This window comes from Ranitomeya variabilis, chromosome 5 (assembly GCF_051348905.1).
Source record: "Ranitomeya variabilis isolate aRanVar5 chromosome 5, aRanVar5.hap1, whole genome shotgun sequence".
Taxonomy (NCBI): Eukaryota; Metazoa; Chordata; class Amphibia; order Anura; family Dendrobatidae; genus Ranitomeya; species Ranitomeya variabilis.
In genome coordinates, this window is record NC_135236.1 from 16,312,139 (window position 1) to 16,336,371 (window position 24,233).

The 24,233-nt window shown below is 42.7% G+C and overlaps 1 protein-coding gene across 1 annotated transcript in view; it reads right to left on the bottom strand.

The window, feature by feature from the left end:
- LOC143774637 (olfactory receptor 6B9-like) overlaps positions 1–24,233 on the bottom strand; it is a 42,880-nt gene that overhangs the window by 17,199 nt on the left and 1,448 nt on the right. The window contains exons 2-5 of the mRNA XM_077262391.1: positions 13,158–14,083; positions 11,779–11,867; positions 700–797; positions 349–462 (exon numbers count right to left, since the gene is read on the bottom strand). Coding sequence (XP_077118506.1) covers positions 349–462; positions 700–797; positions 11,779–11,867; positions 13,158–14,083 — 1,227 coding nt within the window. The remainder of the gene's footprint in view (positions 1–348; positions 463–699; positions 798–11,778; positions 11,868–13,157; positions 14,084–24,233) is intronic.

Here is a 24,233-nt window from a genome sequence, read left to right on the forward strand (position 1 = left end):
GACTTTTAGCGATAATCGGCCGACTGCACTCGACTCGACTCTGGACAAAATCGGGTTTCCCAAAACCCTACTCGATCTTAAAAAAATGAAAGTCGCTCAACCCTAGTAATTACGTTTACGAGATCTCCTGTATGTTGTTCCTGATCGAGTCACCATAGAGGATCCAGATACGTCTGAGATTTCACCAGCTGATGACATTGATGAGAAGGAACCACCCCGATTTCTGGGGTATATTTGTGGTAAAATTTTAGCCCATCGATATACTGTCTTTGACTGATAATCTTTAGAGTCTCTATTGAATTTTTGAGTTTGATTATCATGTATCTTTTTCAAAGTCTGATCTAATACCTTATCCAAATTTAGCTCAAAGGATTGAATTTCATCCTCCGTACTATTTGTCCGAAGATCCACCTGTGCAGCATCGATCTGTCCATCAAGATCCTCAATTGACCTTGTATTCAACTTAATGAGTAGTTTCATCAATGTTATAGAACAGCCACTACATGCCTCCTCCCATTCACTAATGAATACCTGATCATCAACTGGGTATGCAGGGACTACTCTAACCCTCAGGCCCCTAGGGATCATGGCACGTGACACATATTTTTCCAAAAATGCCCGATTCCACCAGAGTTTCGTACGTTTGACTAGTAGATTTTGGACTAGGGCACACTTCTCCTCCCATAAGTGATCACCAACCCGCTGGACACCAGCAGTACCCTCCCCAAACACCTGTTCCATTTGTCCAAGCCAGACCCATTCTCTGGCCCTATAGTCCATTTTATCGTGCAGGACACCTGTGCAAAACACAGTAAAAGATAAACAATTAACCAAAAGCACAACAAACCTCAGCATAATTTAGCGAAGTAATTGTTACAAAAACTACATAGATGGATAACAGCTAAATCTGCAAAGTAGGACAAAACAAGAAAGACTGGTCGCTACTAGACATGAGAAAGAGATGGGCCACAAGGACCCGAAAAAACGACCACAAAAGTCCATATATCAAAATATAAATAAACCTTTATTATTCATAGTGACAAGATATTAAACATATAGACAAAAAATGGGACAAATGAAGTGGGACACCACATGGTGTGTACACCTCACCGATGCGTGATCTACCACAGGCGCACAGAGCCAGGGAAAGAAAACACCCGTACTCATACAAGAAATAAATAATGTACCATGATAGTATTATAGTTAAACCCAACCAAATGTCCGATGGTATATAGAAAATGCAGATAGAAATGCCAGTTTTTAACAGGGAAACAGAAAGCATAATGCATAGGTACAATTACCCCGAAACCCTGCATATAATAAGGCAATTGAGCTACATACCCCTCAAAACAAATGGGCTATTGAAAAGGGTCTTACCTCCAAAAAAGGCAGTCAGGTGTTAACTTCCCCCGGGTCCGTGCGCCCACCCCAACGCGCGTTTCGGTCGCACACCTTCCTCAGGGGGCTTAATGGAGAGGTGCCGAGATTGAGGTTTTATACAGTTCCGTACCGGAAGTAAACACCGGTCAACCGGAAATGCATCACTGTAGTCATGGAAACGTATATACATACCACCACAACTAAGCGGCTTGCTGTAAAAATTGTATATAACTGCAAGCGGCTGGGTAATCCCTACAATGGGTGCCCGCATTGCGCCACGCCAGCTGCCAGACAATCACAGGGCCCTGTGCAGTCGGGCAGTGGACGCGCAGCCAAAACAGGCACCCAGAGGGGCGGGGAAATAGGCGCACATGCGCAAAAGTGATGTGAAACCGGACCCGGCATATTGGATCTAGGATTTATACAACTAATGACCCGGAGGGCTATAATTATTATACAAACAACATCAAAACACATAATAACAATCAAGAGTACAAATAAGTGAATACAAACATAATTATAAATCATAAGCAAGCTAAAAATTGGCACAACACTAGTACCAATATTTTAGAAGGCCCTATTTAGATGATACATAGGGGCCAAAAGACCTCCATATGATAGCTAGCATGAAACAATATTAGATCAACAAAGGTAAATAGACAAAACCTGTGTATTACCGATATAAATGGCACAGTATAAATTAGAATATCTAAACGACATCACTCAAATTATATATGCAGACTGACAACAGTCAAAGACAGTATATCGATGGGCTAAAATTTTACCACAAATATACCCCAGAAATCGGGGTGGTTCCTTCTCATCAATGTCATCAGCTGGTGAAATCTCAGACGTATCTGGATCCTCTATGGTGACTTGATCAGGAACAACATACAGGAGATCTCGTAAACGTAATTACCATCCATACAGACGTCAGGATATTCGCTCACCAGACGAGGGACAGGGTGGTAATAAGGTAATTAATCTTAGTGAACATCAATTAACATCTGTCGATTTGTCTTTATTAAATAGAGGCTTTACCTTTTCACCCTCTGCAGGTCTTGATACTTTTTCACTTGTTAAAGATCTGCATCTTTTTGCTCGATCTTTACTTTTTAAGAGGTATTTTTTTGATGACCAATTACACATTTTATTTCCAACAGAAGAAGAACAAGCAGCCCTGAGGATCTTGGAGGAGTTGTCGGACGAACACAATTCTACAGAGGGAGGTAGGATACCCCCATCGATTAGACCACGCTCCAGGAGGTTTCCCCCTCTTTCCAATTGTAGCGCAATTGATTTATTTGTGCAGGTGGTCACGAATGATTTTCTGAAAATTCCACAGCACATTCGGGGGGACAACTTGACTGGGGAGGAACGGCAACGCCTCCACCATCTACAGCGGCTTTCGGATGTGGTACTCAAACCGGCGGACAAGGGGGGTAATGTTGTCATCTGGCCTATAGCAATGTATGAACATGAGGCATTTCACCAGTTGAAAAACGTAGTGTGTTATAAGAAACTTACGTTTAACCCCTTGTCCGCTTATAGTGCACACTTATCCTTGATTCTATCTGCCGCTGTCGATGGTGGAGTCATCACGAAGGACTTGGCCACCGCTTTGGTGGTCAATGAACCCACAGTTTCAACTTTCTACCTCCTCCCCAAAATACATAAAAACATCAAGGTCCCCCCAGGACGCCCAATTGTGTCAGGGCGGGGAAACTTCCTGGAGAATATTAATAAATGGATAGATTCCATTTTACAACCGTTGGTGATGGGACTACCTTCCTTTTTAAAGGATACGACGCAGCTGCTCCGGATGGTTGATGGTCTCTCCTTGGACCCTGACACCCTCCTGGTTACAGCTGACGTTGAATCTTTATACACGAGTATCTGCCACTGTGACGGTTTACGGGCGGTTAAATATTTCTTGGATTCGTCTGACCACTCCCCCGACTTCAGGGCTTTGGTGCTTGAGCTACTAGAATTTACTTTGACTCACAATTTTTTCACATTTAAGGGGTCCCTCTACCTGCAGCTCCAGGGCACTGCTATGGGGGCGGCCTTTGCCCCCTCCTATGCAAACTTGTTCCTGGGGCTGTGGGAGAGGGACCTCTTCCTGTCAGATGAGCGGCCGTCGTCGGTGGACTGCGTCCTCACCTGGACGCGGTACATCGACGACGTCTTCCTCATCTGGCAGGGTACCTCTTTGGATCTTGATCAATTTTTTGAGGGGATCAACAATAACAATTTGAATATACGGCTTACGGTCAAATATGACTCTAATGAAATAGAATTCTTGGATGTTGTTCTTCGGAGAGATACGGGTGACAATATTTGCACCAATATCTACCGTAAGCCTACGTCCACTAACATGCTACTACATGCCTCCTCCTCACATCCGTCTCACATGATCCGGTCTGTACCTGTGGGCCAGTTTTTACGCCTTCGGCGTATTTGTTCCACGCGAGATCTATTTGAGGTGGAGGCCGACAAACTCAAGCAACGATTCATGGAGAGGGGTTACAGTCGTCGAGCCATAAAAAGGGCTTATCACAGAGCAAAGTGGTCCGATAGGAATACTTTGTTGTATCAGGGCACGACTGGAACTAAAAACTCTGGAGTGGTAAGATTTATCACCAATTTCAATACATGCTCTGAATCGATACGGACTACACTTACAAAAGCATGGCCAATTCTTATGACTGATCCAACGATTGCCAAAATTCTGCCTTCTAGCCCGGCTATAACTTTCAGGCGTTCTAGGAACCTACGCGATCGTTTGGTGCGTAGTCATTATAATGGTGGATCTAATAGAACATTTCTTAATGACATTCCTGTTCGGGGGGGCTGTAGGCCTTGTGGTCGCTGTGTCGCCTGTGTTAATATTGACCGTTGTGACTCATTTTTAGATTCTTCAGGTCAAAAGAGTTTTAATATCAAGAAGTCAATAACGTGCACTACTACTAGTGTGATTTATTATGCTACCTGTCCGTGCTCCCTGATCTATGTTGGCCTAACCACACGCCAGCTTAAGGTCAGGGTCAGGGAGCACGTACGTGGCATCCAGGCGGCCAGCGCACAGAAGGACTTAGCCCTCCTGAAAACAATACCCCAGCACTTTAAGCTCTATCATGAGTGTAACAGTAGATTATTGCGAGTCAGGGGTATTGATACCATTGATTTAGGTATACGTGGCGGTAATATCTCCCAACGTTTGGCTCAACTTGAGTCACGGTGGATATGGACTCTGGGCACAGTTCATCCACGTGGATTGAACGAAAATTTAAGCTTCTCACCCTTTTTGTGATCACCACCCGCTGTATATTTATTATCCAACAGTTTCACGCTTCACCGGGTGTGTAGTGTTTTTATATTATAAATTTATGGTTTTAATCCAATTATCTTTTTTCTTGTGTTTTAGGTTTTATATTTATATTTGTGTTTCACATGTCTGGTTTCGTGCATGTATGGAGGGTCTTGTTCCTTGAAGCTCTTTGGCGTAACTAAGATGACTGGCCGAAAGCAGTATTGGACTGATATTGGATGACTATTATTATACTATTCTCCTTGTTTGGATGATATGTTATCTGAAGGGACATCATGTTATTGCAGTATGACATATTATGTTTTTATGCACCTATTACTGCTATATATTTTTCTTATTAGTATGGGTAAATTATGTACAATCTGTGTGATACTATGTTGTCAGTCTGCATATATAATTTGAGTGATGTCGTTTAGATATTCTAATTTATACTGTGCCATTTATATCGGTAATACACAGGTTTTGTCTATTTACCTTTGTTGATCTAATATTGTTTCATGCTAGCTATCATATGGAGGTCTTTTGGCCCCTATGTATCATCTAAATAGGGCCTTCTAAAATATTGGTATTAGTGTTGTGCCAATTTTTAGCTTGCTTATGATTTATAATTATGTTTGTATTCACTTATTTGTACTCTTGATTGTTATTATGTGTTTTGATGTTGTTTGTATAATAATTATAGCCCTCCGGGTCATTAGTTGTATAAATCCTAGATCCAATATGCCGGGTCCGGTTTCACATCACTTTTGCGCATGTGCGCCTATTTCCCCGCCCCTCTGGGTGCCTGTTTTGGCTGCGCGTCCACTGCCCGACTGCACAGGGCCCTGTGATTGTCTGGCAGCTGGCGTGGCGCAATGCGGGCACCCATTGTAGGGATTACCCAGCCGCTTGCAGTTATATACAATTTTTACAGCAAGCCGCTTAGTTGCGGTGGTATGTATATATGTTTCCATGACTACAGTGATGCATTTCCAGTTGACCGGTGTTTACTTCCGGTACGGAACTGTATAAAACCTCAATCTCGGCACCTCTCCATTAAGCCCCCTGAGGAAGGTGTGCGACCGAAACGCGCGTTGGGGTGGGCGCACGGACCCGGGGGAAGTTAACACCTGACTGCCTTTTTTGGAGGTAAGACCCTTTTCAATAGCCCATTTGTTTTGAGGGGTATGTAGCTCAATTGCCTTATTATATGCAGGGTTTCGGGGTAATTGTACCTATGCATTATGCTTTCTGTTTCCCTGTTAAAAACTGGCATTTCTATCTGCATTTTCTATATACCATCGGACATTTGGTTGGGTTTAACTATAATACTATCATGGTACATTATTTATTTCTTGTATGAGTACGGGTGTTTTCTTTCCCTGGCTCTGTGCGCCTGTGGTAGATCACGCATCGGTGAGGTGTACACACCATGTGGTGTCCCACTTCATTTGTCCCATTTTTTGTCTATATGTTTAATATCTTGTCACTATGAATAATAAAGGTTTATTTATATTTTGATATATGGACTTTTGTGGTCGTTTTTTCGGGTCCTTGTGGCCCATCTCTTTCTCATGTCTAGTAGCGACCAGTCTTTCTTGTTTTGTCCTACTTTGCAGATTTAGCTGTTATCCATCTATGTAGTTTTTGTAACAATTACTTCGCTAAATTATGCTGAGGTTTGTTGTGCTTTTGGTTAATTCCCTTCTGAAAACAAGCAGATAAGCCAGGAAGACAGACTTAGGGTACCGTCACACAGTGCCATTTTCATCGCTACGACGGCACGATTCGTGACGTTGCAGCGTCGTATAAGTATCGCTCCAGCGTCGTAGACATTTATATTTTGATATATGGACTTTTGTGGTCGTTTTTTCGGGTCCTTGTGGCCCATCTCTTTCTCTTGTTTTCAGAAGGGTTCTTATCTTCTCTGCTCTTATCAGTACACATGTTTTGTTTTTGTTTTTTTACAAAATATGTGTAGTTTTCTATTTTCATTTTGCTCATTGATCTATTTTTTCAGAATAAAAACAAAAAAAAAAGATTTCTAGTTCATTTTTCTTTTTTTTTACTACCAAACATGTTCACAAACAGTCTAGTAAGCAAAAAGTATTAAAAAAAATGGAGTTAGAGTGTCTAAAATCAAGGTTTAATAAGCCGGGTCATAGTGACCCGGAACACTACAAGTGTATAGTAAATGCGAACAAAACAGCAGGGTTAAATATATATATGTGTCAGTGACATATATATATATATATATATATATATATATATATATATACACACAGTATATATCTTTATATTGCATAGAGATATAGACAGAAGATTAGCCGGTAATTCATTTGTCGGGTTCAGTAAAATCAATGCAGGAGCCCACAGGATAGGAGACATGGTTTACGTACAGTACATCCATGCAGAATAGATTGATCTATAGATGTGTGTGACCAACACAATGAGTATAGAGTGTATAAATTTTAGGACTTGTATGTATTTAATAAAATAATATTTTCAGGGAAAAAAATGGCGTGGGCTCCAGCGCAATTTTCTGCACCAGAGAGGTAAAACCAGCGACTGGGGGCTGATGTTTATAGCTTAGGCAGGAGTTAATACCCATGGGTCTTCCCAGGCTATGAATCTCAGCCCGCACCTGTATATTTAGCCTTTACTTGCTATTAAAATAGGGGGACCCACCAAGAAAATGATGTGAGGTCCCCCTATAATTAATAGCCAGAAAAGGCTATGCAGACAGCTGTGAGCTGAGATTCATAGCCTACGAAGGGACCATGGTTATTGTTACCCCTGGCTACAAACACCAGGTCACAGCTGCTCCAGAAATGGCACATCTGTAAAGTGCACCAATTATGGCACTTAGCCTCTCTTTTCCCACTGCCCTGTAGCGGTGACATATGGGTTAATAGTGGGTTAATGTCACCTTTGTGTTGTAAGGTGACATCAAGCCAGCTTAGTAATGGAGAGGTGTCAAAAAAGACACCTATCCATTACTAATCATATATTTGTTAATGGTTTAAAAAAATACACAGCCTGAAAAAAAGTCTTTTAATGAATTTTAACCCCTTTCTGCCAGCTGACGGAATAGTATGTCAGCTGGCAGATCCCCTGCTTTGAGGTGGGCTTCGGCGGTGAGCCCATCTCAAAGCCGCGACATGTCAGCTGTTTTATACAGCTGACATGTGAGCACAATGAGCGCGAGTGGAATCGCGATCCGCCCGCGCCCATTAACTAGTTAAATGCCACCGTCAAACGCTGACATCGGCATTTAGCTGGCGCTCCCGGCCACGTGGCCGGAGGTGCTCGCACCACTGACCCCCGTCACATGATCGGGGGTCATCGGTGCATTACCATAACAACCAGAGGTCTCCTTGAGACCTCTATGGTTGTTGATGGCCGATTGCTTTGAGCACCACCCTGTGGTCGGCGTTCAAAGTACACCTGCATTTCTGCTACATAGAGGTGATCTGTGCTTCACCTCTATGTAGCAGAGTCGATCGTGTAGTGCATGCTTCTAGCCTCCTAAGGAGGCTATTGAAGCATGCCAAAATAATAAAAAAAAGTCTTTAAAAATATAAAAAAATAAAAAATGTATAAAAGTTCAAATCACCCCCCTTTCGCCCCAATCAAAATAAAACAATAAAAAAAATCAAACCTACACATATTTGGTATTGCCACATTCAGAATCACCCGATCTATCAATAAAAGAAAGGATTAACCTGATCACTAAATGGCGTAGCAAGAAAAAAAATCTAAACGCCAAAATTACGTTTTTTTTGTCGCCGTGACATTGCATTAAAATACAATAACGGGTGAGCAAAAGAACGTATCTGCCCAATTGGTAACATTAAAAATGCCAGATCGGCATGCAAAAAATAAGCCCTCACCCGACCCCAGATCACAAAAATTGGAGACGCTACGGGTATCGGAAAATGGCGCAATTTCTTTTATTTTTTAGCAAACTTTGGAATTTTTTTTTACCACTTAGATAAAAGAGAACCTATACATGTTTGGTGTCTATGAACTCGTAATTAGTGGTGAGCCACCTCCCTAGTGTTCAGGTTCAGTTCGTCGAACGGGGAGATGTTCGACGAACTGTTCGTCAAACGTTCGACGAACACCGTCGAACCTCATTGAAACCAATGGCAGGCAAACACAAACACATACAAACACATGGAAAACACATAGAAAACACCTTAAAAGGTGTCCAAAAGCTGACAAACTGCTCAGAAGACACAACAAACACATAGAAATGACACAACTACATATAGTCATGCGAAAAGAAAAGAGGTGGAGGAGTAAAAGGAGGAGGAGACACAGATATAGGCATGTCATGCCCTTCTAAAGTTAAGAAAGGCTGGAGTAAAAATCTAAACTCACTCTACCAACACCCAGACGTCTTGACAAAAAAAATAAAAAAATAAATATCTTTAGGTAGAGTGGCGGCGCGTCCATTCAGAACACTTTCTTTACAAGACGCAGTGGTACCCCCATTGGGAGTTGTGCCAAGAAATGAACCCAATGCATTCAGACTAATCCACCATTTTTTCATATCCAAGGGGCAGGTCAGTAAACGACAACATTGATGCGGAACCAATTACAGTACTATGTACTGTACCTACTTTGACGAGGCAATCAGGCGGGTCAAGAAGTTGGTAAGGGGCACCCTAATGGCCAAAACAGACATTGAGGGGGCGTTCCGGTTACTACTTATGCCTCCGAATAGTGTCCTCCCATTGGACTGCTTCTGTGAAGGAGCATACTACATAGATCGCTATTTGCCCATGGGGTGCTCCTTATCCTGCTCACTATTTGAGGCATTTAGTTGCTTCCTCGAATGTGTCGTCACGGACGTTTGTAAGGCGGCACATATTATCCATTACCTCGACGACTTCTTATGCCTGGGCCCAAAAGATTCGCCACAGTGTGAAAACACGCGTTAGTCCACCTGTCAGAAGGAGAGAGCTGGAGGGAGAGTGGACACCCCAGAGCCGAGGGGTTAGATTGAGAAAGAAAGAAGGGCGGTGTATCTTGCTTCATGGGTGGGGTACTCTGCTGATTAGCCGAAATGGCTACTAGGCCCAAAAGGATTTCCTGGGCCAGATGCCGTTACAAAATAGTACTTAGGTAAACAGGCGGTGTAGCTTGCTTCATGGGTGGGGTACGCTGCTGAGTAGCACTAAATTATACTAGGCCTGAAAGGATTACCAGGGCCAGATGCCGTTAAAAATAGTAGTTTAGGTAAACAGGCGGTGTAGCTTGCTTCATGGGTGGGGTACGCTGCTGAGTAGCACCAAATTCTACTAGGCCCAAAAGGATTTCCTGGGCCAGATGCCATTAAAAATAGTACTTAGGTAAACAGGCGGTGTAGCTTGCTTCATGGGTGGGGTACTGTGCTGAGTAGCACAAAATGCTATTAGGTACAAAACAATTTCCTGGGCTAGATGCAGTTAAAAATTTGTAATTAGATCAACAGGCAGTGTAGCTTGCTTCATGGGTGGGGTACGCTGCTGAGTAGCACTAAACTCTACTAGGCCCAAAAGGATTTGCTTGGCCAGATGCCATTAAAAAGAGTACTTAGGTAAACAGGCGGTGGGTGGCTGGGCTACTCTGCTGACTAGCAGACACTGCTCCTAGGCCCAAAACCCCAAAACTATTAACTGGATTAGATGCAGTAAAAATTGAGATACACAGTCGGTATACTTTGTTTCACAGGCGGGCTACTCTGCTGACGTGCAGACACTGCTCATAGGCCCAAAACCCCAAAACTATTAACTGGATTAGATGCAGTAAAAATTGAGATACACAGGCGGTGTAGCTAGCTTCGCCGGCGGGCTACTCAAATGACTATCAGACAATGCTACTAGCCCAAAAGGATTGGCTGAGCTAGATTACACCAAATGCTGTGACTAACACTTGCACAGCACTGGCTCAGACCTGCCTGGCAAACAGTGCTATGAACTGCTGTAACCTACCCTGAAAAGGGCTGATATTACAACTAGTCCCAACTCCCGACTCCCTAAACCTATCTCTCTGAGAATTCGCTCCAAAAAAACACTCTTAGGCTGTATAGCGCCCACAGCAGCAGCGGTGCCGTCTAACACTAAGCTGCAGCAGCGAGGAAATGGTGGCGATGGGGCAAATGGCTGGTTCTCATTGGGCAAGGAGTGACATGTGACATACACAGCCAATGACACATGCCCTTGCTTGTCTGCATCACATGCACATTGCTGTTTGTGTGCGCACTGCTGATAGGCTGAGAGACTACACCACCCCTCTGTAAATAAAAGACACGTATTTATGAACAAATAACACAACTTTATTGAAATATATAAAAACAAACAATTTAAAAATAGCCAACAGTGCTACAAGTGAGCCAGAAAATATGCATAAGCATCACCAAAAGATAGGTAAATAAATAGGTAAATGGATGGCTAAACTAACATCCTGCATAAAGACTCCTTATTATATAGTCCTAAATACAGGGGTAAGGCACTACACACAGAGCATTTTAAGCACTTTAGAGACACTAATCCTGAAGTCCCTCAATCACTATTGTATAGACATATCTCTATGGGTTAGTGGACACAGGGTATAGAGTGAAAATAGCAAACTATATGCATGTGCTGGTGCCGTCCATAGGACCAGGCGAGGCTCTCAATACTCAAGCCCCTGGAGTATAAGTTAGATAAATATGCAGAAGCGCCATAGCATAAATCAAATAACACTTACCAATATACAGATGGTGATGCCGTTTATCTAACTTATACTCCAGGGGCTTGAGTATTGAGAGCCTCGCCTGGTCTCTGCATGGTGGACCCTGGGTTGCGATTGCACTTTATTATTTATTTTTATTTAGTGCAATCCACCAACCCTAACAGTATCAAAATGGAAAAGTTATTGGAAATTCTTAATTTGTCCTCGATGTATCTGCTGTAGCTTCTCTTTGATGTCTCACTGTACTTAGGAGATGTACGTCTCAACTGGTTGATAAGAACGTGGTCGGTTGAAATTGCTGGGTTTGTATAGTTGTAATTTTTAAAGCGTAAGTAAATCAGTATGAGAGATGGTATCACTTTTACCCATGTCATCAGAAGAACCCTGATCGTCGATACGCTTAGATGGTTTATTATGATAATCTTCAGAGAAGTGAACCTTGAGTTGGAGAGACCTAAAAAATGATGCATTTCTTGATTGAGGGTAAATTTGTTAAAAGACGGAGTTGGACAGAAGAGAGACCCCTTTGAAGAACAGACAAATCGCACAGTGAAAGATTGTTAGATTTTGTGTATTCAGCAAGCACGACATAATGCAGGTGAAATGCTTTGGGACCTCTTCAAAGTCTCTGTACCGGACTTAGTATGTAAAAACTGGCCCGGTATACTCACTTGGGCAATAATAGCGTCAGTTTCAGATTGATTATAAAGTGTTGAAAGACATTGTGTCTCTGAAGCTAAATCCCCTAAAAGAATAAATTATATGTAGTGAACAAGGGGAACATCAATCTTCTGTGGTAAAGGTGTCAATTAAGCTAAGAGAGAAATTTGTGGCACAGAATGGATATCTTGCAAAAGTTTGTATTTATTTAATATAAACATATATGTAGAAGATAACAGAACCCAACGTTTTAGACATTATTTGGCCTTTATCAAGGTTATCTAAATAAAGCAAAGGATATCAAGTTAGATAACTAATGTATAAGACCATACGCAAGCACAAAAAAAATGTAATAGAGAAAGGGGTTTCTCATTGTCAAGTGTATCACAAAGCTGTAAAGACAATAAACAAATGTATTATCCCAAAAGAAAATGAATATGCAAATACATAGGTACAGTAACATTACAATATAAAAAGAGACTGCTGAAACCACTAAGTAGTGAGAATTGGTGAATCAGGTATCCATTGTTATAGAGTGTATAATGTGGGGAATCGCTTAAAGTAGCTTGTCTAAATTATAAGAAATCCAGGAAGAAACAATTGGAAATAGAACAACAGAAAGGAAAACAAGGAGTTAAGAAAACAGAGACAGGTCAAACTAACCATACCTGCTATGTGCAATCTGAATAGGAGTCACAGCTTCGGGATCACGCTGACATCTGACAGCATGACCCTAGCAGCGCACTGACTGACCGTCTTACCGGCGGTAGCATTACCTAAGAGAAAAACCACCAGATGACAGTGTGGGAAACACCATAGGAAGACGGTAAAATGCAAAACAAAAACTCAGCAAATTTGACTGACTCAACTGATGTCAATGGATGTGGAAACGCAAAAAGAATAGACATACTGCAGAAAAAAATGCACTTCAAAGACACACAGCAATTTACTAATCGTGTGCACAACACTTCAGGATTGTCATTGAATAAGCTTGCATAAGTATTCCATAGCATTTTTGGCCCATTTCCGTGCAGAAAAAATGCTTCAAAAACACAAAAAATGCACTGTGGGCACATAGAGTTACCAGACAGCACGCTTATTGAAAGTTCCTTGTATGGCTTTTCTGATATCTTTATTTCTCAGACTGTATATTATGGGGTTGACCAAAGGGGTAAAGACAGTAAATAGCAGAGATAAGATTTTATTCATGGTGACTGTTTCTCTTCTTGTGGGAATGACATAAACAATGAACATGGTCCAGTAGAATATGGAGACCACAATGAGGTGGGAGCTACAGGTGGAGAAAGCTTTCTGTCTTCCGGTGCTGGATGGGATCCTTAAGATTGCTAAAACTATGTAGGTATAAGATAATATAATAATTGTTGTAGGAATGAGAATATTAGGAATACCGATTACATAAATCCCCAGGTGAAAATTATAGGTGTAAGAACAGGAAAGTTCTAGTAAGGGGACAATGTCACAATATAGATAATCCATGATGTTTGGACCACAAAAATTTAATTTTGCAGTTTGTATGATGTAAATTAAAAAAATTGAAAATTCAAGCATCCAACAAGTAATAGACAATGTCACACAATGTGCACTGGTCATGATAGATGTGTAACGGAGAGGAATACAGATGGCCACATACCGGTCATAAGACATCACAGCGAGGAGAAGACATTCAAATGCTTCAGAGACACAAAGAAAATAAAACTGAGTGATGCAATCAATAAAAGTAATGGTTCCCCCATGATTCAGAATTATATGGAGCATGTTGGGGACAATATCGGTGATGACCAAGATGTCACTGACGGACAGTTGTGAGATGAAGAAGTACATTGGAGTGTGGAGGTTCCTGCTGGTGGACACCAGGATGATGATCAAGAGATTTCCAAATATTGCCCCACAGTAAATCATGTGAAAAAGACAAAATAGAAAAATTCTTAAATATTGGCTGACTTGAAATCCTAAAATGAAAAACTCAGTGATGGCAGTCAGATTGTTCTCCTGTATGTAGAACAAATAGTATGTTATATATATGAGGCAGGTATATACAGTTATATGAAAAAGTTTGGGCACCCCTATTAACCTTAAGCTTAATGTTTTATAAAAAATGTTTTTTTTCCAACAGCTATTTCAGTTTCTTATATCTAATAACTGTTGGACACAGTAATGTTTCTGCCTTGAAATGAGGTTTATTGTACTAACAGAAAATGTGCAATCTGCATTCAAACAAAAATTTGACAGGTGCATAAGTATGGGCACCTCACCAGAAAAGTGACATTAATATTTAGTAGATCCTACTTTTGCAAAAATAACAGCCTCTAGTCGCTTCCTGTAGCTTTTAATGAGTTCCTGGATCCTGGATGAAGGTATTTTTGACCATTCCTCTTTACAAAACAATTCCAGTTCAGTTAAGTTTGATGGTCGCCGAGCATGGACAGCCCTCTTCAAATGATCCCACAGATGTTCAATGATATTCAGGTCTGGGGACTGGGATGGCTATTCCAGAACAGTGTAATTGTTCCTCTGCATGAATGCCTGAGTAGATTTGGAGCGGTGTTTTGGATCATTGTCTTGCTGAAAGATCCATCCCCTGCGTAACTTCAACTTTGTCACTGATTCATGAACATTATTGTCAAGAATCTGCTGATACTGAGAGGAATCCATGCGTCCCTCAACTTTAACAAGATTCCCAGTGCCGGCATTGGCCACACAGCCCCAAAGCATGATGGAACCTCCACCAAATTTTACTGTGGGTAGCAAGTGTTTTTCTTGGAATGCTGTGTTTTTTTGCCGCCATGCGTAACGCCTTTTTGTATGACCAAACAACTCAATCTTGGTTTCATCAGTCCACAGGACCTTCTTCCAAAAAGAAATTGGCTTCTCCAAATGTGCTTTTGCATACCTCAGCCGACTCTGTTTGTGGCGTGCTTGCAGAAACGGCTTCTTTCGCATCACTCTCCCATACAGCTTCTCCTTGTGCAAAGTGCGTTGCCTAGTTGACCGATGCACAGTGACACCATCTGCAGCAAGTTGATGCTGCAGCTCTCTGGAGGTGGCCTGAGGATTGTCCTTGACTGATCTCACCATTCTTCTTCTCTGCCTTTCTGATGTTTTTCTTGGCCTGCCACTTCTGGCCTTAACAAGAACTGTACCTGTGTTCTTCCATTTCCTTACTATGTTCCTCACAGTGGAAATTGACAGGTTAAATCTCTGAGACAGATTTTTGTATCCTTCCCCTGAACAACTATGTTGAATAATCTTTGTTTTCAGATCATTTGACAGTTGTTTTGAGGAGCCCATGATGCCACTCTTCAGAGGAGATTCAAACTGGAGAACAACTTGCAAGTGGCCACTTTAAATAGCTTTTCTCATGATTGCATACACCTGGCTATGAAGTTCAAAGCTCAATGAGGTTACAAAACCAAAAAAAAGGGCTTTAGTAAGTCAGTAAAAAGTAGGTAGGAGTATTTAAAACAAGAAAATGATAAGGGTGCCCATACTTATGCACCTGTCAAATTTTGTTTCAATGCAGATTGCACATTTTCTGTTAGTACAATAAACCTCATTTCAAGGCAGAAACATTACTGTGTCCAACAGTTATTAGATATAGGAAACTGAAATAGCTGTTGAAAAAAAACAATTTTTATAAAACATTAAGCTTAAGATTAATAGGGGTGCCCAAACTTTTTCATATCACTGTATATTGCAGTAGGCTTCCAGAATATGTAATGTTTTATAATAATATTTGATACATTTGATATAAAACGAACCTCTGAGTAATTCCCTTTATTAAAAATGAGTTAAACCAGGAAATAACATCATTTTTTGTATATGCACAAATTATCAAGAAAAATGTATAACACTGTAAATTAACCAAGAACATTAACTACTTCCAGTACACCCATAGACCGTAGATGTCTGGGTGCTCTGCATGTTGTCTTGCAATGATGTTATAAAATAAGACTGCAGAGAAAACAGCTGCATGAAATAATGTAGGTATTGAAGCAGGGAGCAAGCTGTCAAACATTGCTGGGCTTCCCATGGTGAAGGCAGAGATGGTTCATTACCAACTCTGCGCTCCTGATCACTGTATTCATAGAGATAAATGAACACCATGTGTACAGATTAGGAAGTGTTAACATCACTTATTGCTCTTCTCCATCATGTTATCAGCTTGGAGGAAGCAGGACCTGCTGTGTCCCAGAAAACAAGGATCAGCTTAGAAGTAGAAATTTTAATAAGACACTTAATGATAGCACTTGTATCTCGAATATTTACTGTACATATCACACAATGTGAAAAGAATCTGAATCAGAATTGATTGTGTATCATCACATAGAGCATTAATAATGATACTTACATCATTTTTCATATACATTTTGAAAAGTCTGAATTACTGTTTAGGAATCTGTATCCTTTACTGAAGAAATGTCTCAAGGAAACAACTTCACAGTCATTATGAATGGTCATTGGATGCATGAATGTGAGCCATAGTGGAGCCTGGTGTACTGGAGATATTTATATTGTATATGTACGGTGAGGCACCAGGTAATATATGTCTTAGGAGATTTGTTATGTTGTCTCATGAGCCCCATTTGTTTAGGGCAATATCTAAAGAGTAATTAGTTTAAAAATTGTACAGCCTACAAAGTGAAATGAAAAATTGTTTTAGAGAGTTAAATGGACAGTTGTAAAATGTTTGTAAGAATTTTAGTGAATAGATATGTTTTCTACTTTTATTCTTCAATTCAAAAATCTATTGTGAATTCATTTGAATAGCAGCTGAGCTGCAGAACTCGGACGTGGCCACTAAACAGCTTATAGACAAAGTGCGGATCAATAATAGGCATGGCACTCACAATAGGTATGTCACTCACCAATAGGTACAGCACTTATCAATAGGCACGGCACTCATCAATAGGTATGGCACTCACCAATAGAGATGGCACTCACCAATAGGTATGACACTCATCAATAGACATGGTGCTAGGACTGGCGGAATGCACCAAATAAGAATATTATAGAATATGAGGTGCGTTCGCAGTCCGGGGTCCACCGTGCAGAGATGACACCTACTGCTGAGTAATTGCGGATGGACACTTGGTCACACGTGGGTTAGACCTCACCCAGTGTGAATAGAAGTAAACTCTGTTGTTTCACAAAATCGCCATAAATATGCTGTGCCCTGTTAGCAGTCACAGGGAGCAACTGAAAGACACTAGTGGGATCCCTATGAATCACCCCCACTAAACTGATGATTGGACTCGCTCTGACCCTCGGTGGCTTTTGAATCTGCGCCTGAGGACGCCCTGAGTCAGATGCTGAATCCAAGTGGGAGTTCCCACCCTACACTGACCGGCTGTCAGGAAAGAGCACTGATTGCACATGGTGCCGTACAAGCGGGCACTGCGATTAGATGCTGCAACGTGTGCTAAGTGTGCAGGTTGCACTGTTGGGCGCTAGATAGCTTCCACCATTCACGAGCAGTCATCAACACAAGGAATGGGAATGATTAAGGAGCTTTCATCCATCAACATACATCCATCTACACACACACGTCATCAAGTTCATACTAGCACATGGCCGAGTGGCAATGCGAACCTTTTATAGAAGTAGCGCTCCAGGACATTCCAGATGGTCCAATAGGAGCCGCAACAGGACCTGAACATGTGACCCCCGGCCTTCAATGGGAGGTCATCCCATGGGCATGCTCAGTATGGGAAAAATTGGACTTAGTCCCAGAAACGCCTGCTCACTGCTGATCAGTGCTGGCTACAAAGGCAGAGCTTGGAAAGGCAGCAGTAATCAAGTGCACAGTATCAGCCTGATCCAGACACTGGGACCGATGTCTCCGCTGAGCAGGTTCCACTGTGGCCGGAGGAGAATGGGAGACCACAGTAGACATGGTTCGATATTCCCCCTGTGCAATGGCGGCAACTCGACACCCAACACACGGCACTCACCAATAGGAACGGCACTCACTATTATTCTTTTAAAAGTTATTGTATGAACACTTCAACGGATACAACTAATTCTGAGAAAGTTTTCTTGTGACATATTGTACTTTATGATAGTGGTAAAAGTTCTTTGATATGACTTGCGCTTGTTTGTGGAAAAATTGGACATTTTATGAAAATATAGAAAGTTTTCCAATTGTCAAACTTTTAATTTTTATGCCTATAAATCAGAGAGTTATATCACACAAAATAGTTAATAAATAACATTTCCCACATGTCAACTTTATATCAGCACTGTTTTTAAAACAACATTTTTTTTATTAGACAGTTATAAGAGTTAAAATTTGACCAGCGATTTCTAATTTTTCCGACAAAATTTACAAAACCATTTTTATTAGGACCACGTCAAATTTGAAGTGACATTGATTGGCTGATATGACAGAAAATACCTAAGAGTGACACCATTCTAAAAACTGCTTCACTCAAGTGCTCAATCCATATTGAAGAAGCTTATTAACCAACCAGGTGCATCACAGGAATTTTTGGAATGTGTAAGGACAAAATTAACATTTAACTTTTTGTCACAAAAATTTTACTTTAGACACAATTTATTTTTAAATTTTGCAAGGGTGACAGGAAAAAGAAGACCCCCAAATTTGTTGTGTAATTTTGTGCACACGCCAGGGCTCAGAAGGAATTGATTTTTTGAATGCATAATTTGCTGGAATAATTAGCGGTCACATGATGCATTTGGAGAGCCCCTGATGTGCCTAAACAGTGGAAACCCCAAACAATTGACACCAGTTTGGAAACTAGACCTCTCAGGGAACTTATCTAGGTATGTGGTGAGCACATTGAACCCCTAGATTCTTCATAGAGGTTTGTAACATTGAACCGCAAATAAAAAAAAATTCCCACAAATATAATTTTTGCCCAAATTTTGCATTTTCACAATAGTAGCAGGAGAAGTTGCACCATACAATTTGTTGTGAATTTTCTCCTGAATACAAAGATAACCCACATGTGGGTTTTAGGGTTGAGCGACCTTTACTTTTATAGGATCGGGTCGGGTTTCACGAAACCCGACTTTTTCAAAAGTCGGGTCGAGTGAAATCGGCCGATCCTATAAAAAAGTCGGGGTCGTCCGAAACTCGAAACCCAATGCAGTGCATTGGGTTTCCAATGGTTCCCAGGGTCTGAAGGAGCGGAAACTCTCCTTCAGGCCCTGGGATCCATATTTAAGTGTAAAATAAAGAATTAAAATAAAAAATATCACTATACTTACACTCTGATGCGCCCTAGTACTAAGCGGGAACCTTCCTTCCTTAGAATCAGCCTTCCAGGACCTTGCGGTGACGTCGCGGTGACGTCGCGGCTTGTGATTGGTCGCGCGGCCGCCCATGTGACCGCTCGCGCGACCAATCACAAGCTGCGACGTCACCATGACGTCACCGAAGGTCCTGGAAGGGCTGATTCTTAGGAAGGAAGGCTGCCGGAAAGAAGCAGGGCATGTCCGAGGGTGAGTATATACCTAAGGCCGGAGACACACTGGTGCGAGAGACGGCCGAGTCTCGCTGGTTAAAAGCAAGCTGTGGCACCTGCACTCCGGAGCGGAGCGTGCGGCTCCATAGCAATACATGGAGCTGCACGCTCAGCTCCGGAATGCAGGTGCCACAGCTTGCTTTTAACCAGCGAGACTCGGCCGTCTCTCGCACCAGTGTGTCTCCGGCCTAATAGGAATATACTCACCCTCAGCTTCTTTCCGGCAGCCTTCCTCCCTAAGAATCAGCCCTTCCAGGACCTATGGTGACGTCACGGTGACGTTGCGGCTTGTGATTGGTCACGCGAGCGGTCACATGGGCGGCCGCGCGACCAATCACAAGCCGCGACGTCACCGCGACGTCACCGCAAGGTCCTGGAAGGCTGATTCTAAGGAAGGAAGGTTCCCGCTTAGTACCAGGGCGCATCAGAGTGTAAGTATAGCGATATTTTTTATTTTAATTCTTTATTTTACACTTAAATCTGATTTCCGATACCAATTCCCGATATCTTAAATATATCGGGAATCGGTATCGGAATTCCGATTCCAGATTCAGAACATCGCCGACTTCATGGCCGACCCCACACAGGGGTCGGGTCGGGTTTCATGAAACCCGACTTTGCCAAAAGTCGGCGACTTCTGAAAATTGCCGACCCATTTCGCTCAACCCTAGTGGGTGTAAAATACTGTTTAAGCTCAGAAAACAAGAAGCGACCTTTTGGAATGCAGACTTTGATAGAATGGTCTCCCGGTGTCATGTCTCACATCGAGAGCCTATGTTGTGCCTAACCAGTTTAAAATTCCCCACAATGACACCATTTTGCCAGCTACACCCCTCAAATGTGTAATGAGCATCATGAACCCCCAGCTGCTTCACAGAAGTTTATAACGTAGATCAGTGAAAAGAAGAAAAATCACATTTTTCCCCATGAAATGCTATTTTTGTCCCAATTTTTTTAATTTATCAAGAACAGCAGGGGAAAATGGACATCAAAATGAATTGTGCAATTTGTCCTGAGTACCCTGATACCGCATACGTGGTGGAAAACTATGTTTAAGGCACATTGCAAAGCTAAGAAGGGAAGAGGCACCATATTGGAGTTCACATTTTGCCAGTCTGGTTTGAAGGTGCCTTGTCACAGTGGCAGAGCCTCTGAGGTGCTAGAACAGTGGAAACCCCCAATAAGTGACCCCATTTTAAAAATTACACCCCTCAATGAATTCAAATGAGGGTGCCGTGACCATACTGATGCCACAGTTGGGTCACAGAATTTTATATCATTGGGTAATGAAGACAGAAATACTTATATTTTTACCACCAAAATTTTGTTTTGGCAACAGATTTTACATGTTCACATTGGAAAATGGGTAAAAATGGCACAATTTCTGCTGAATGTAGAAATACCCCAAATGTGACTTTAGCCACACAGCAAGACTTGGGAGGGACATACCGCTATTGGCAAATAGCGTTCTGCCGATTCTCGTCGAATGACTAAGCATTACTGCTCTACAAGAGGAATCCTGGAGCGAGGAATTTCCTGGAATAGTTTGCGGACTCCATATACAGAGCCCCTAACTGCTAGAACAGCAGAATCCTCCCTCAAGTGACCCTATACTGGAAATTCTACCCCTTTGGCAATTTATCTACAGGTGTCATAACGATTTTGACTCCATGGGAGTTTTCCAGAAACAAGCAGCATTGGATGTTGCTGAGTGAAAATTGCAAACTGCCATTATAGTGACCAATACGTTGTCGTGAGAGGACATTTGGATTTCGGAGCACAGAATTTGCTGAATTTCTTTTGGGGGGGCAAGGCCATTTAGATTTTCCATAGCCTTTGTGCTACAAGTAATTTGTAAACCCCTATATCTTTGTTAACATAAGACGGACCTGAGAGGAAATTAGATTTTTTGTGGCTTGAATTGAATCTTTTATTGGGAACATTTTATATAACAATTTGGATCACATTTATCTGGCGCTCTATGCTAAGCACTTATTTAGAGGTTTCCCTTTAAATGTGTGAGTGATATTGCAGCACCCCAGAGTCCTGGTCGTTGCAGTACTGTGGCTCCGCCGCTAAGGGGGGCTATGGTACGTCTGATGGCACTGAAGGAGTTCATCTGACCAGGTATCACGTACACCAATACATTTCACAGCCGGGCCACCAGGGGGAGCTAAGGGTGCTATTTATTAGGCCACTCCTCACCACTGTGGGTAAACTGGGGGTCAGGCAGGAAGTTAGAGAGAAAGCTGACTGGGTTGGAACCAGGCAACACCTTGTGGCAGAGGGTGTTGTGGGGGAAGATTCGGTAGGGTCCCTGTCAGGTTTGGGACCCTGACAGAGGCCTGGCAACGAGGAAGAACGTCACGGGACCGTGCCTGCTCAGCATAGCGGCGGTGCCCTAAGAAAGGATCAGAAGCGAGATATATTGTGCTGAGTGAGAAACGAGATCAAAGCAAAAGGAGAAATACCAGTAGGAGTCGTGCTGTGAGACCGAGGCAACATCCTACTGAGGCGCACAACCGGCGGCCGGAACGCCGAGGAAGTATTTCTATATATAGCTCCAGGCAATACTTCAAACCAACGGCAGGACAGTCAGTCTCAGGCAGGCTGTCTCACATACATCACCTATGAAGACATGGGGGGCACACTAGGAGAGTGGCGACTCTAGGGTCCCGGAAGAGCTCCGAGCCTACTCGTCATACGGGTGCGTCCTAACCAGAACATCAGGGAGGGACGGAGGAGAAGAACATCATCCGAACGAGTTGTGAGGGAACACGAGAAACAGACACAACAGTTGTGGGGTACTATCCCGTAAGCTCAGCAGGGGAGGACCACAACACATAGCGCTAGCAGGAAGGCACAGATTTCCACCTGCAAAGAGAACTCTGGAGGTGCCATTGGACCGGCCGGACTTGCGCAGCCTGGTGATCCGGAATCCGGACTGAGGACTCAGAGATCTTCAGTAAAGAGGTAAAGAGACTGCACCCCTGTGTCCTTGTGATTTACTTCGGCCGGCACTGCACCGCACCGCATCCCCACCACCGTCCTCATCTCCACAATTCACTGTGCGCCCCTCGGCAGGGTCACGGACCGGGCCTAGCCACCGTGACAACCCCAGAGCAGGGACTCAGAGGCCCGGGACCGGGTGCCCCTCGGCCCTGCGGCAGTGGGGGCGCTGCAAAACAATTCAAATGAAGCTCCTGAGGGAGGCCCGCACTACAATGAAGTAGCAGAATAACTATGGACTCCTTCTGCGCAACCACACTGGAACTCTTTTTAAAAAAACAAGTTGCGTTTTGTGCGGACGGCGGGTGCGCCAAAACGGCACATCCTCATACATCCGCATACATCCGCATGTCCTGCGTACCCAATCTTAAAGACAGGTATGCAGGACAAAAGCTGAAGTATGCGGTAGTAGGCAGGGCTTAGCAGAGAAAGCACGCAGCCCTCCACAATGCCCCGATGCGAAAGTGTGAACCCGGCCTTAGAGACTTTTTCCTGTCTCCCATCTACCATTCACATATAGGTAACAGCATTTTGGTACTCCCTGATATTTTCTGTCACCTTTTTATTTATGCTCACTGTATTTTATTAACTCTTGTCCTCCTGGTGGTTTCCATATTCTACTGGACAATGTTCATTGTTTATGTCATTCCCACAAGAAGAGAAACAGTCACCATGAATAAGATCTTATCTCTGCTATTTACTGTCTTTACCCCTTTGGTCAACCCCATTATATACAGTCTGAGGAATAAAGACATCAGAAAAGCCGTGCAAGGAACTTTCAATAAGCGTGCTGTCTGGTAACTCTATGTGCCCACAGTGCATTTTTTATGTGTTTTTGCAGCATTTTTTCTGTACGGAAATGGGCCAAAACTGCTATAGAATCCTTATGCAAGCTTATTCAATGACAATCAAGAAGTGTTGTGCACACGATTAGTAAATTTCTGTGCGTATTTGCAGTGCATTGTTTTCTGCAGCATGTCTCTTCTTTTTGCGTTTCCACATCCATTGACATCAGTTGAGTCAGTCAAATTTGCTGAGTTTTTGTTTTGCATTTTACCGGCTTCCTATGGTGTTTCCCACACTGTCATCTGTGTGACAGCCAGCATGGGAAACACTGGCACGGTGGTTCTTATCTTATGTAATGCTACCGCCGGTAAGACCGTCAGTCAGTGCGCTGCTGGGGTCATGCTGTCAGATGTCAGTGTGATACCAAAGCTGTGACTGCGACCCACGGTAATTATACCGCGCTACTGTCGCTCAGATTACTGCAAGATCATGTTGTCATATATTAGCATCACCCCGCAGCTGTGACTGTCACCCACAGTAACACTACCGCCCGTACTGTTGGTCACAGTGCTGTGGGATCATGCTAGCAGATGTCAGCGTGACCCCACATCTGTGACTGTAACCCCAGGCTGGGGCTGATGAGACTACTGCTCCCATCGGACTAGTCTGCTGTCACTGATAACAGTGACAGTAGGTGACACTGATGGGAGATGGAGTCTCATCTGCCAGTGCCTGTGCTCACAGTTTAAGAAAGAATGTAAAATTACATACACTTTAAAATAAAAATTAAAACCCATTATGCTCACCCTTAACGCCCAATCCCCGATGCCCTCATCTCGTAGAAATAATGTAAAATA